This window comes from Juglans regia, chromosome 12 (assembly GCF_001411555.2).
Source record: "Juglans regia cultivar Chandler chromosome 12, Walnut 2.0, whole genome shotgun sequence".
NCBI classification, from domain to species: Eukaryota; Viridiplantae; Streptophyta; class Magnoliopsida; order Fagales; family Juglandaceae; genus Juglans; species Juglans regia.
The window spans coordinates 5,661,794-5,675,419 of record NC_049912.1 but is presented as its reverse complement, the minus strand read 5'-3'; the positions used below and the strand labels follow the sequence as shown (position 1 = coordinate 5,675,419).

General features: G+C 35.2%; 2 protein-coding genes across 2 annotated transcripts; both read right to left on the bottom strand.

Annotated features, from left to right (window-relative positions):
• Positions 1-4,690: 4,690 nt before the first annotated feature.
• On the bottom strand, positions 4,691-5,963 carry LOC109002710 (hevamine-A-like). Its single transcript, XM_018980569.2, has one exon. It carries the CDS (start codon positions 5,778-5,780, stop codon positions 4,884-4,886), a length of 897 nt encoding a protein of 298 aa, XP_018836114.1. The 5' UTR covers positions 5,781-5,963; the 3' UTR covers positions 4,691-4,883.
• A 6,431-nt stretch (positions 5,964-12,394) lies between these two features.
• LOC109002689 (hevamine-A-like) lies at positions 12,395-13,499 on the bottom strand. Its single transcript, XM_018980537.2, has one exon. It carries the CDS (start codon positions 13,465-13,467, stop codon positions 12,574-12,576), a length of 894 nt encoding a protein of 297 aa, XP_018836082.1. The 5' UTR covers positions 13,468-13,499; the 3' UTR covers positions 12,395-12,573.
• Between the last annotated feature and the right edge of the window lie 127 nt (positions 13,500-13,626).

Genomic DNA, 13,626 nt, shown 5'->3' with positions numbered 1-13,626 from the left:
TTGTGTGTCTGTGATTTCTATATGAAATTCACATTTGTATATGCCGAGTGGGAGGGTACAGCCCATGATGCTCGTGTTTTAATCGATGCATTAAGGCGTTTGGGAACCATTTTCCATGGCCTGAAGACGGTAATTTTTACACATTATTTAATTTGTACCTTCACAGTTTGCGATAATTTGGATCTTCAATGTTTATCAATAATTAATGTTGTAGTAATTTTTCAGGTTATTATTATTTAGTAGATTCGACATTTCCCGATACCGAAAGACTTATGCCGTTGTATCTAAGGGTAAGGTATCACAGATCTAAATGTTATGACAATTGTACCTTCTAAGGAAATAAAGATCTATTTAATTATCGGCATTCATCTTTTGGGAATGTCATTGAATGAACTTTCAGTGTGTTGAAGAGGCATTTTTGACTTTTAAATTTAATGCCCCATACCTTCGAACTCAGCAACGATATCTTATTATTGCATGTTACACGATGCATAACTTCATCGGCAATATTACACCTAATGATTAGAGATTTGGAGAATATAATGATCCGATAATTATTCATCTAAAAATGATGATCATATCACCAGTTAACAATCTCATATTCCTGACATGTCGACTACATCAACACAGGCAATAGCTGCAACCAGGAATGTTATTGCATTACCTATGTGGGCGCATAGTAGTAGACAACAAGGCCACACCTAATTTTCAACATGTGGGTGCAATTTTTTTGTTAATGTCAGGATCAAACAATAGTTCGTAAATTTTAGACAGTTTAGTTATATATATATATATATCGATATTTAATAATAGAGATATTATTTTTTATTGGAAATGCACTTGTTGTTGCATCGTAATGAAATTTGAAGTACAAAATAAAATATTGCCTTGATTGAAATTACTCGTACGAGTGCGTATGCTATTTATCATTAATTCATATTAAAAACATTGGGCAAACTAGTCATGGCCTGAATCAAATATGCCAATATCGGCAAAATTTACACATGATCGATCGTTGATGTCTACATGAAGATCGTGGGTATATTTTTCTATAGTTGAGTGGCCAATACTTTTACGAGTAATTAAATAATTTGTAAAAAAATAATTAAAACAAAATGTGGGCATGATAATGTTGTATTTTATTGATAATTATTTTATTCAGTTTTTATAAATTCAGAGTAAGAAAATATTTGCCAAAAAAAAAATAATGTTTTTTATTTTATTTTTTGTTTTATGTTATTTTGTTACAACCTGGTTGATGTGGGTAATATTATTAGTAAAATAAATAACAAACTCACACAACTGGTTTGAGATGGGTTGAGATGATTTGTGAATAGTAAAATAAAAATTAAATTATTTATTATATTTTATGAGAAAATTTGTAATGATGAGATGAGATGAGTTGAAGTAAATTTTAAATGCAAACGAAACTGAGCAATGCTACACAACCTCTCCAACCTCCACACACCACTTTTTTTTTTAATTTTTTAATTTTTTTTTAATTTTTTTTTGAGTTTATTCTTTTTAAAATAATTTTATTTTTCTATTCATTATTCATATATTAAAAATTTGATGAAAGAAAAAAATAATAAAATTTAAAAAATATGTGGTGTGTGGAGGATGAGAGGTTGTGTAGTTTTTTTCAACGAAACTAGCAATGTGCGAATAGTGGAATAATTGTTGGCCGAGGGGAGAAAACACTGACATGTGAACAGTATATTTATGGTAGGACTTAATTATTTCACAACTTCTTATAAATATATTTAAACTCATCTTAATATCTAGACACATAAACTCATCTTGAGTGGACTATACAACCCATTCAACTATTTCAACTCACTACTATTCATAAAGAACTGAATTCAGGTAACCTCAACTCAACATCCAAACGCAGCTTTAATGTAAATATTAATATTTCTTCCTTTGGATAGTTTTGTCTTCAACTCTTCTTGAAATCTTGAATTCGAATGGCTGTATTTGGGTATTGAAGTGATTTTAGATGATCTGAATTAATATGTGAATGATATCGAATTAAGATGTTTGAGTGGATTTTATGGATCTATTGAGATGTATATATATACTTATGGATAAATTTTTTCTTCTTGAAATTGTATTTGGTGAGTGGGACACCATGCTGGCAGTCGTAGAGGTCCGATGTAGGACCAATTCCCACCCTGTACACCCAACTGAGCTGTATTTATTTATTATTTTCACGAGAAAAGCCTAAAGAAAGATTCTTTCTATGCTTATCGGGTTAGAACAGAACCACAAATAAAATAAATAAATGAACTGGACATATTAATAAATATTCCATTTCCAGGAGAAAGGATGCGATTTGTGCACGCGGCATGCTCAGGGCCAGGCTTCCCACGTTGCTGCTTTTAATTCCACCGCCCACGCTTTGCCCATTAATGTTGCGACGGTCCAACTTAATGCCCTTTTGACAGCACTCATTTCATCTTCCTAAGGCTTTTGATTCGATTTGGGTGTTCTTATCGTTCATTTATGTTTGAATAATACTGAAATAAGTTTATATATATTTTATTTTATTTTTATAAAAAGTTAAAAAAAAAAATAATTTCCCATCTGATTTGAGATTTTACATTCAAACATATCCTTTAGCCATGGACAGACATTCTCTGTTAATTAATTATTGCGAAGATGTATTTGGTGCGTAAATTAATAAGAAGCGTGGCGAATAAGGCCTAAGGGGGTAATGCTTGCTTAGCCAGCAAGCATACATTATATATTACAGACAATATATTGCGAAGATCATGTTCACGGACTCTTGTTGTGCGAAGTTTCCTAACGTTTAGCGCACACGCTAAGTTAAATGCTGGTCCGAATTACGTGCTTATTTCCTTCAGGACAAAGCTCGTTAACATCAGGAGAAGCTTCTCATTTCGACAAAAATTATGGCAGATATATCAAATACGATATGAACACAGGCAGCATAGGACTAAACGAACAGAACATTATGGTACTGGATAAACACCTAGTTAAGCTACCAAGGTCGTTATCTTGACGTGGTTAATTACTAATGCAATAATATGATCACAAGTCGTCGTTATATGCTGTTATCTATATGGACAGCAACAATGTTGAGATATGTTGAGAATGTATGTAATAAGTTGAGATGAGTTTAATTTTTTTTGTGAAAAATTGAAAAAGTTGTAAGTTCTATCAATGATTAGTTTGAAATGAATTGAGTTGATTTCAACAACCAAACACAGCTTCAAGATGTGCAAGCCTTACTTTCTTTGAAAATAGTGGGGCCCATTATTTCAAAATGGAATATTTGCTAATGGTACCTATTAAGGACGTGTTTCTCACCACCAATCGTACGTATGACACTTGCAGTGATGAAGAGACGGCGTTGGTTGCTCTGTGTAAACTCCGATACTTAAGTCAGTAATAATATGAAAATGAGTATATAAAAAGAAAGATAAAAATGTTGTTACCTCTATCAAGTTATTTATAGAAGGATGCGGCGTGATGACGGTTAACTCTAACCACCAGTCCTGTGTACTTATCCTTTGTGATCCCTTATTTAACAGGAGATGATATCTCCTATTTTGTAGAAGTTATCTAACGCAGGATATTCGTACCCAATCTTGGACCTCATTCCCAGTTCTTCAAGATTATCTAACCCGTAATCATGGTTACGAGTCTTCTATCTATAAGGCGCTTCGCCTTAAGCCATCCACAAGTCTTCCTGGGCATGTGGATGGGCTTGGCCTTATATGGGCTCAAAGTCCAGGAGTCTAAACGTCCCCTCCAGTACCTATCTTTGCCCACTTTGTTTTAATGAAAATGCACATGAAAGTTTACACGATTATTAATCATGTTAAATTTGGTTTTTGCGTCAACTTGAATTGACCCGAACACGATTATACCCAACCTTAACCCTATTATTAACGTGTGTGATTTGTGGACCGTGTAAAAAATTGACAGATCTAGTCATAAGCAATTCATACTGAGGATCTACTATTCTTTTTAGGAACTACTTTGAGTAGGCAAGAATTTTCTATAATCTGGTGCCAAAGATGGGCTGAAAGACTACTGACATGCAAGAAGATTGATATAGCTTGTTTAGCACGTATTTATAATATTTTATTCCGCATGTATAGGTTCTCATTTAGCTCTTATATATTGCATTGGTGAGCTTTTGAGCGGGATTGCAATAAACATTAATAGACAGAACTAAATGGGAAAATCATGTAGCTAGGATTCATGCGTCTGAAATCAAATCATGTCGTTTGTCACAACATGTTGATCAAGTGCATGCCAGCCTATGATGAACGCACAGTACTGTTGGTGCCTCCCTGTATGGTCCACATAATTTCAAACAAAAAACCTATTTACAAGCCATTTAATTAGTGATATGCCTAACGCACTCATGATGTTAACTAAGTATATATAATAAAAATAACTTTACTACTCATATGCTCCAGACGCCACACACGATAATTTTTTAATTTTAATTTTTTTGATTTTATTATTTTTAAAATAATTAAATTCTTCTACTCATTATCTGTATACCACATATTTGGTACAAAAAAATAATAATAAAAATGGTAATATGTGATGTGTGAAGCTTATGAAAAGAATTTTTCATATAAAAAAAAAGTATTGGTACTATGAACTTGATTTTCTTTTAATAATTATAATATGTCGCACATGCAATAAATGTGTTACACACCAGCTGGTAATTAAGTAGTAGAACCTGGATCCAAAACGCATTGATCAGTTCAAATCACCTCCCTTGGAGCATTCCTAATGGCTCATTAATTAATCAAAGCACAGTACTTTATTTATTTTAGCTAATGCCTTTTGCATTAATGTACCATACAACATTAACTGATCCATTTTGATTCGGAGTTCTAAACACTGCTTTTGATGGAAGAACTGTATCCAGTCCGATCGTCATAGTATTTTGACCACAACATCACACCTCCATACTTGGCAGAACGTTTAATGACCGGAAGCACCTTAGAAGTTAAGTCAGCTACAGGAATGAAGCCACTTCCAGCTGCGTTGGGTGCTGCAGGAAGTCCTAGAAATATTTTGGTTGCAGGAATAGAGGTCCATTGATTCCATGCCTTTACTAGATTGGCAGTATTACCTGAGGAATACTGGCACGGAGGATTGTTATAGAACTGTACCCATACATAATCAAATAGACCGGTCTTAAGAGCACCTCCCATCCAAGCATCAGGGAAAGGGCACTGAGGAGCTGCCGTTAAGTATACCTTCTTTCCTTGTTTGCTGTATCCGGAGAGATACCTTGCAAGCTCATCCCAGTGTTGGGTTGTTCCTCCTTCAATGTCGAAGTCAATCCCATCCAAAACAGCATCTCCAAGAGGGCGAGAAGAGGATTGTCCGCCCAAGAAGTTATTCCATAGATAGGTCGCAACTTGTTGGGCATCGTTTGTCGAAGTAAGGGAGTAGCTCCCTGCCCCTCCTCCTATAGAGAGCATCAACTTAATTCCTTTTGCTTGACACGACTTTATGTCAGAGCTCAATCTGGTGCAGCCATTACTGTTTGGATCACAGTGACCAGCAAGGTTGATGATTGGTTTTTGGCCATTGCCAAAGGTTGGGAGGAAAGCAATGTTTACGAATGCATACTTATTAGTGGCACAAGTTTGAGCCAAGGTACCTTCATTTCCATTCTGACCCCAGTAGATTGCGATTCCACCAGCATCAGTACTAACCACTTGCATTAGAATCACCGATAAGATCAGGAAAGCTAGTGAGAGTGTTGAATTTGATGCCATAGCGCAGAGAGTTTGTGATTGTTCAGGTCACAGTACACTAGTCACTGTTAGACTTGGTTTTCTCATGGTGTTCTTGGAATTCAGAGATGCATGATTTTATAGGAGAACAATGATCATGCTCTAAGGCCTAACTTCTATGCTATTGAGTAATGTTTAGAAGTCCGATCCCCACCGATCGAGTTCGCTACATATGAATAATAATGGTTGTGGATCAAGTCTAGTTAATGCCTCTTTTGAAATCGACAAGAAATATTAATTTCCACATAACCTGAATCCAAAGTCAAGAGAATAAGACATCCATCTTAAAGTGAATCATTACAAGAAAGCGACAAACACATCATCCTTGAACAAAAGTCTCATCTAGAAGCTAATTAGCCTTTTTTTTCTTCATTTTCTTTCTTTGTAATTTTTTTTCAAACCTGGGTACTGTTTGCCTATATGTAATGAGCACAAGTAGGTGACATGATTATCACCATTAATACTTGACCAAATCCATTTACTTCAAGACTAGGATACTCACAAATTCTACAGAAGTTAAAATAGGAGCAGCAATGTAACACCCATCCTTATAGTGTGAGACTTTAGAAAATGATTTTAGAAAAACGAGACGAGAATTATTGTACTTTTTAAAACTTTTTTCTTCCATTCTCAAAATATAAAAGATTTGACAGTTAGAATTTAAAATTTACATTTACAAATCTAAGAGAGTTTTGTAGCGAAAATCATTATGACATCCACCAATTAGTATACTAACTAGTGGATTTTCACTTATTGATTAGATGCTCATCGATCCACAAATTCATGAGTTATTATATTATTATATCTCAATTAAGTGCGCATGCTCCCTCTTGATAAGTTAAAAAAATATAGAAGTGGCTTTATGGCATTTACAAACTAATGAGTAGACGTACGTACTGATCATTAGTGGATTTCCATAGATAGCTGATCAATGCTAATGATCCTCTAAAGGATCAATGACATTGAAAGTGCGCAGAACAAATAGTCATTTTAAGCTATGTTATTTGTTGATATTTTTTAAAAATAGTTATTAGGATTTATGAGATTTATTGCTTTAACGGTTTTAAACTTGCTTTTATTCTCTTGATTTGCCAGTAGCGGAAACCTTATATATTGCCAGACTACAACCGCTTGGCCTTTGTTACTTCCTATCGCTTCAACGCCCTTCAACACTCAACGCCTGTACACCTGGGCCTACCTAGCAAAATGCTATTCGCTCACGTCTCAAGCCTTTAAATACCCCTTTCGTCTAACAATAATTTTACATATATATATATATATATATATATATATATTTGGGTGGTCTTACGGTGTGTACATGTGTGGAATATTTGACAAAAAGTGTGATAAACAAAAATATACTTAGTGAGTATATATTTTTGAAAGATTTTCCAGATAAAAGAAATGTGTTCGTTGAGAGGAGCTTTGGGCTCAACCACTTGTGCAGAGTAGCTAGGCTTGAGTCATACGACGATCAGTTGGTCTGTTGTATCTTGGAGGAGTCAAGTCAAGAAGATTTCTACTGTACCGGTTAATTTGAGACTCCTTAAAAAGAGCGATATTTCCGTGCCTCAGTCCAAACTGGCTTCGTCTTATTTTTTATTTTAATTGTAATTTTTTATTATATTATTGTGTATTTCACCAACAATTTTAAGGAGATTCAATCATGGAGCCTACGACTGAAAAATCCACGGAAAGCATTGGAGATCTTAACAAGCCCTTCCGGTTCAAAGGAGCTTCTTTCAAGAGATGGAAGTGCAAGATGCTCTTCTATCTAAGCCTTCTCAACGTTTCCTATGTTCTCACTGCAAAGAATCCTAGCAAGATTACTACCGAGAACATGACTGAAGCACAAGTGAAAGTTCATGAAGAAAAGATTGAGAAATATACCAAAAATGAGTATAAATGTCGATGTTATCTTTTAAATTGTCTTGCTGATCAATTTTATGATTATTACAATACTACTTACACATCTGCGAAAAAAATTTGAAAAGCTTTACAGAGTAAATACGATACGGAAGAAGCCGGAGCGAAGAAATATGCAGCAAGTCGCTTCTTTCGATATCAAATGGTAGATGGAAAATCCGTTGTGGAGCAAGCACAAGATTTTCAAATGGTTGTAGCTGAAGTTCGATCCGAAGGTATCAAGATTGGAGATAATCTAATTGTTTGTGACATCATCGACAAATTACTACCTTCGTGGAGAGAGTTTCAAAAGTCGATGCGCCATAAACAAAAGGAGACCTCTTTGAAGACATTAATCACACGTATTCGTGTAGAGGAGGAAGTAAGAGGCCAAGATGATTTGGTATTTCAAAATGGTAATGAGGATACCATGACAAAGGTAAATTTAATTTCTGAAAATGGTAGCTTGCCCAAAGGTCAAAATTCAAGAAATAGTTTTTTGAAGCCGCAAGAAAAGATTTTAAAAAATTTAGGAGACCTCACAAAAAAAGGTTTTCAAAACCAAAATGATAAGAACCAAGGACCCCCTTCACAAAATCAAGCATGATTTGTCTGTGGCAAATTTGGGCACTTTGCTCGAATTTGTAAGTTTCGAAAGCGAGATAATAATTCTCAAGTTAATGTAACTGAGGAGCCATTTGTAGCAATGATCATAGACATTAACATGGTTCAATTTGTTGAAGGGTGGTGGGCAGATTCTGGTGCCAATAGGCATGTCTGTTATGATAAAGATTGGTTCAAAAAATTTACTCCCTTTGAAGAAGAAAAGACTATAATGCTTGGTGATTCAAGTAAAACTGAAGTTCTTGGGAGTGGTGAGTTTGAGTTGAAATTCACCTCTGGACGTATATTGATGCTAAAAGATGTTCTCTATACACCGTCTACGAGGAAGAATTTGATGTCGAGTTTTTTACTCAACAAAGCGGGCTTCAAACAAACTATAGAATCTGATCAGTATGTTATTACAAAAAATGGAGTTTTTGTGGGCAAGGGCTATGCTTGTGATGAGATGTTTAAATTGAATATTGAGAATAAAGCATAGTATGTTTCTTTTATGTGCATTTTTTTTTTTTTGACACACTTGCTTATGTACTTCTCAGATTTGGAATAAAAAATAGCAGTTTATTTTTCTTCATTTTGGATTAAAGTGATTTTTGAGTAAGATGTATTCTTTTATGAAAAGAAAATTTATTTTTAAAATCCAAAATTAGTGGGGGTTAAGTTTTTAGAAAATAATATTTGTTTTCAAAAGATTTTGCCCCAACGTTTTCTTCAGTTTTTTTTTTTTTTTTTTACTGAGCTTATGGGAGTAAAGCCAAATATTTTTAACTTTTTTATATTAAATGTACGTTCATGTTTGTTCAGTGCTTTTAAGTTGAGCGGAATTTTTTTTTTTCAAGTGATTTTATATTTACGTCGGCTGCCACTATTATTCGTTGCCGTTAGCTTTCTTTAAAACGTATATGGTATTAATCTTGGATTTAATGCCATAACCAAAAGTTTTTAACGTTCAGATTCTAATATCAAGCCGTTTTAAAATTTAAGTGCTTTATTACATGTTTTGGCGCTGTTGTATTTTTGTTAAGTCAACTATGGAGTTGAATTGCTTTGGCTTCAAGGAGGAAGCAATTTTGTTGAGAGATTTATTTCCTTGTGAAAAAATCAATTAATTTATTGTGATAGTACTACTATAATTGATAGAATACAAAACCGTTATTATAATGGTAAATCCAGATCATTTAGAAGAAAAATACAGTACTATGAGATTTTTTCTTATTGATGGTGTTATTAATGTGGATTCACTATACAAATTTTAGACAAGAGAAATGATCTAGAATACATCGAGGGGAATGAGATTAAAACCCATAATTCAAGAGCCATGTATGAGGATACCCAACCCGGAGACCAGAGATCTTGATAACTGGGTTCAATGGGAAAAACGAATCATATGATGGTCGTAAGAAATGCACTATTATTTTTATTTCTCATTCCTATGATGGGAGTGCATTTATCCTGTAATGCTGTGGAGGATGAGTTTTTGAAAGAAACTCTTAATGAAATTCTGTAGCTCTTATGAGTAGGGTGTAAGAATTACAGGAACACCCTTGACAGATTTCATCTATGTGAGTGTGAGAGTGGGGCCGCTCTCTATGAGATTTGGGTTTACTCTCAAATACACTCATGAAACCGGGATGAGCACAAGGTCGTAATGTGCTGGCTAATAAAGCTTATGTCAACACCTGGATTTTTATGTGTGAGTAATAATTCTTTATTTCCCCTAAACAGTCATAGTTCAAGTCTGAGACCACTACTGACTCTGGAGTAAAGGTTGTTATTTCACTAAGTGAGGGTTCAATGCAGAGCACACCTTCATGATACATAATAATCCTTCTTTATCTGGAAGTATCTCTCTCGTATTATTATTCATATTATTTTAAAAAATAGTGGGGGAATGTTGATATTTTTTAAAATTAGTTATTAGGATTTATGAGATTTATTGCTTTAACGGTTTTAAACTTGCTTTTATTCTCTTGATTTGCCAGTAGCGGAACGGAGAGAGTTAAGTGATCATACCGTTTTGGTTTTCAAGAAGCTTTATTGCTTTAACGGTTTCTTCAATGTTTCTTAACGGGCTTGTAGCTGTTAATATTGGCTTATTTAGTAAATGTTATTTCCGTTTACGTCCTTTAAGTTTTGGGTCACTTTTTTGTCTAATACACTTTATATATATATATATATATATATATATATATATATTTGGGTGGTCTTACGGTGTGTACATGTGTGGAATATTTGACAGAAAATGTGATAAACAAAAATATACTTAGTGAGTATATATTTTTAAGAGATTTTCCAGATAAAAGAAAGGTGTTCTTTGAGAGGAGCTTTGGGCTCAACCACTTGTGTAGAGTAGGCTTGAGTCATACGACGATCAGTTGAGCTGTTGTATCTTGAAGGAGTCAAGTCAAGAAGATTTCTGCTGCACCGGTTAATTTGAGACTTTGTACACCGTAGAGGGCTTGAATCTCCTTAAAGAGAGCGATATTTCCGTGTCTCAATCCAAACTAGCTTCGTCTTATTTTTTATTTTAATTGTAATTTTTTATTATATTATTGTGTATTTCACCAACATTATTTTTGTGCTATAAAAATGTCTAGATCAGGCCATTTGTTTAGTTGTCTCTCAAGAATGGTATTACAGCAAGCATGCAGGCTGCCGCGGGCTGGGGTGCTTAATCATGCTTGAAGGTATAACCAAATCCAGTTTGAATTAATCTGGTGCCCAAGTACAGCATACAGCTTTTCATTTAGCTCTTTCTGAATTGGTCGTGATGAGCTGTTGAGACAGCAATTCGTCGAGGCAACTAATATTTGGTAAGGTTTACCACTGAGAGAGAGGCCCCTAGAGAGAGAGAGATTGTTTATATGACCATTTTCAGATGTTTTATTTAAGGCAAGTTTGCCGGTACATATATCCATCACTCGTAGGAGGGATAACAATATAACAAGACAACCGGGATGTCCGAATATAAACTTTTGAGATAAGTAGTGATTTCACATGGTATCAAAGAAGATGTTCTAAGTTTAAACCCTAACTTTATACTCTATCCAATTTAATTAAATATTCTATGTGTTGAGCTCATTCGTTGAGTAGGAGTTTGGCCCATACTTGAGAGTGAGTATTAAGAATATAATACAAATAATTAAATTCATATCTTTCCATCAACTTAGTTAACTTTTAAGACAAGTGGTGATTTCACATCAAAGGGATACCAAAATTACCACCCCCGGCGCTGGCTGCAGGCTGGTTGCTGGGAGTGCAGGAAGCTAAGGCTCCATGTTTGGCACCTCTGGTAATGGATTGCAATAAATGATAGAAAAGTCTAAATGGGCAATGGGCCATGCAGGATTCATATGTTTGAAATCAATTAATCTCAGTTACCACAGCATGTTGATGAAGTGCCAACCTAAGGTGCATGAACCCAAATTGTTGGTGCCTGCATGCCTGTACGTATTCATAATCATTCTGCCGACAATGATGTCGAAGCATTCCAATAAATCACACCACACAAAAAATATCCGTCCATTAATACCCAACGAGTTCAATTTTAACTGGTATTGGACCTAAACGAACTCCTTTCACCTTTTCTCATTGTTTTTCCCCATTTATCTCATGTGCTAGCTAGCTGTTGGAACAATTGGTAGTTGATTTTGATTTCCTTTCGATCGATCTAAGTGTTATAAAGGGATTTTTCGGAATTCTAGAATATTATTTTATCAAAAAAAAAAAATCCTAACTTTTTTAATTGGTGCATTTATGAAAAATATTTCCGTCCCTAAACTTTCGTCAACCTTTGAGTTTTTCTTTAAAAAATAAAATAAAAAATGATCCAAAGGTATTAAAAGTGTCACATTTTACATAATGAGATGAAACTGAGATGCAAACGCGCGCGGTACATAGCGTTACTAATTTATACAAGTACAATTCTGCGATCCATATCATAGAGTATAAGCTAATTGCCAAGTTTTTGTCATTTCCACTTCCATATTGATAAACGTGCAGACAATATTGATAGCAGAAAAACAAACAAATTAGAAAAGAAATAAAGAGATCAGGAGGAGGAGGAGGCAAACATGGATCATATTGATGGATGGATAGATATTTTTATGGAGGCCATCTTATAGAGCATACAGACTACAGAGCATAGGTATGCTTGGAAGATGTCATGGGGACTCCTACAAAGAGATCATTCATTATTAATGCATTTATTATAGGGTGATTCTCAGAGATCCTCTTTTGATTTGGAGTTCTAGACACTGCCTTTGATGGAAGAACTGTATTTAGTTCGATCATCATAGTATTTTGACCACAGCATCACACCTCCATACTTGGCAGAACTTTTAATGGCCGGAAGTACCTTAGAAGTTAAATCAGCAACAGGAATGAAGCCACTTCCAGCTGCATTAGGTGCTGCAGGAAGTCCTAAAAATATTTTGGTTGCAGGAATAGAAGTCCATTGGTTCCATGCCTTTATTAGATTGGCAGTACTACCTGAGGCATACTCGCATTGAGGATTGTTATAGAACTGTACCCATACATAATCAAATAGGCCGGTCTTAAGAGCACGACCCATCCAAGCATCAGGGAATGGACATTGAGGAGCTGCCGTTAAGTATACCTTCTTTCCTTGTTTGCTGTATCCGGAGACATACCTCGCAAGTTTATCCCAGTGTCGGGTTGATCCTCCCTCAATGTCGAAGTCAATCCCATCCAAAACAGCATCTCCAAGAGGGCGAGAAGAGGATCGTCCCCCCAAGAAGTTATTCCAAAGATAGGTTGCAACTTGTCGAGCATCTTTAGCCGAAGCAAGGGTGTAGCTCCCTGCCCCACCTCCGATGGAGAGCATCACCTTAATTCCTTTTGCCTGACACGATTTAATTTCAGAACTTAATTTGGAGCAGCCATTACTGTTTGGATCGCAATGTCCAGCCAGGTTGATGACTGGTTTTTGACCGTCGCCAAAGGTCGGAAGGAAAGCAATATTTACATAGGCATAGTTTCCCGTAGCACATGTTTGATTCAAGGTACCCTCATTTCCATTCTGACCCCAATAGATTGCGATTCCACCAGCATCAGTACTAAGCGCCAGCATTAGAAATATGAATGAGAGGAAAGGTAGTGAGATAGTAGGATTTAATGCCATAATGCACAAGGTTTTGCGATTGTTAAGACTTGGTTTTTCTATTGGTGCTCGTTGTGTTTAGAGAAGCATGTCTTTTATAGGAGGAAAATGATCATGCTCTGCTTCTTAACTTCTATGCCAATGAGTGCTATTTAGAAGTGAGTCAATCCCACCAAGTTC

Excerpts from the sequence above, each read along its gene's own strand:
- LOC109002710 (XM_018980569.2), bottom strand. The coding sequence starts at position 5,780 with ATGGCATCAAATTCAACACTCTCACTAGCTTTCCTGATCTTATCGGTG.
- LOC109002689 (XM_018980537.2), bottom strand. The coding sequence starts at position 13,467 with ATGGCATTAAATCCTACTATCTCACTACCTTTCCTCTCATTCATATTT.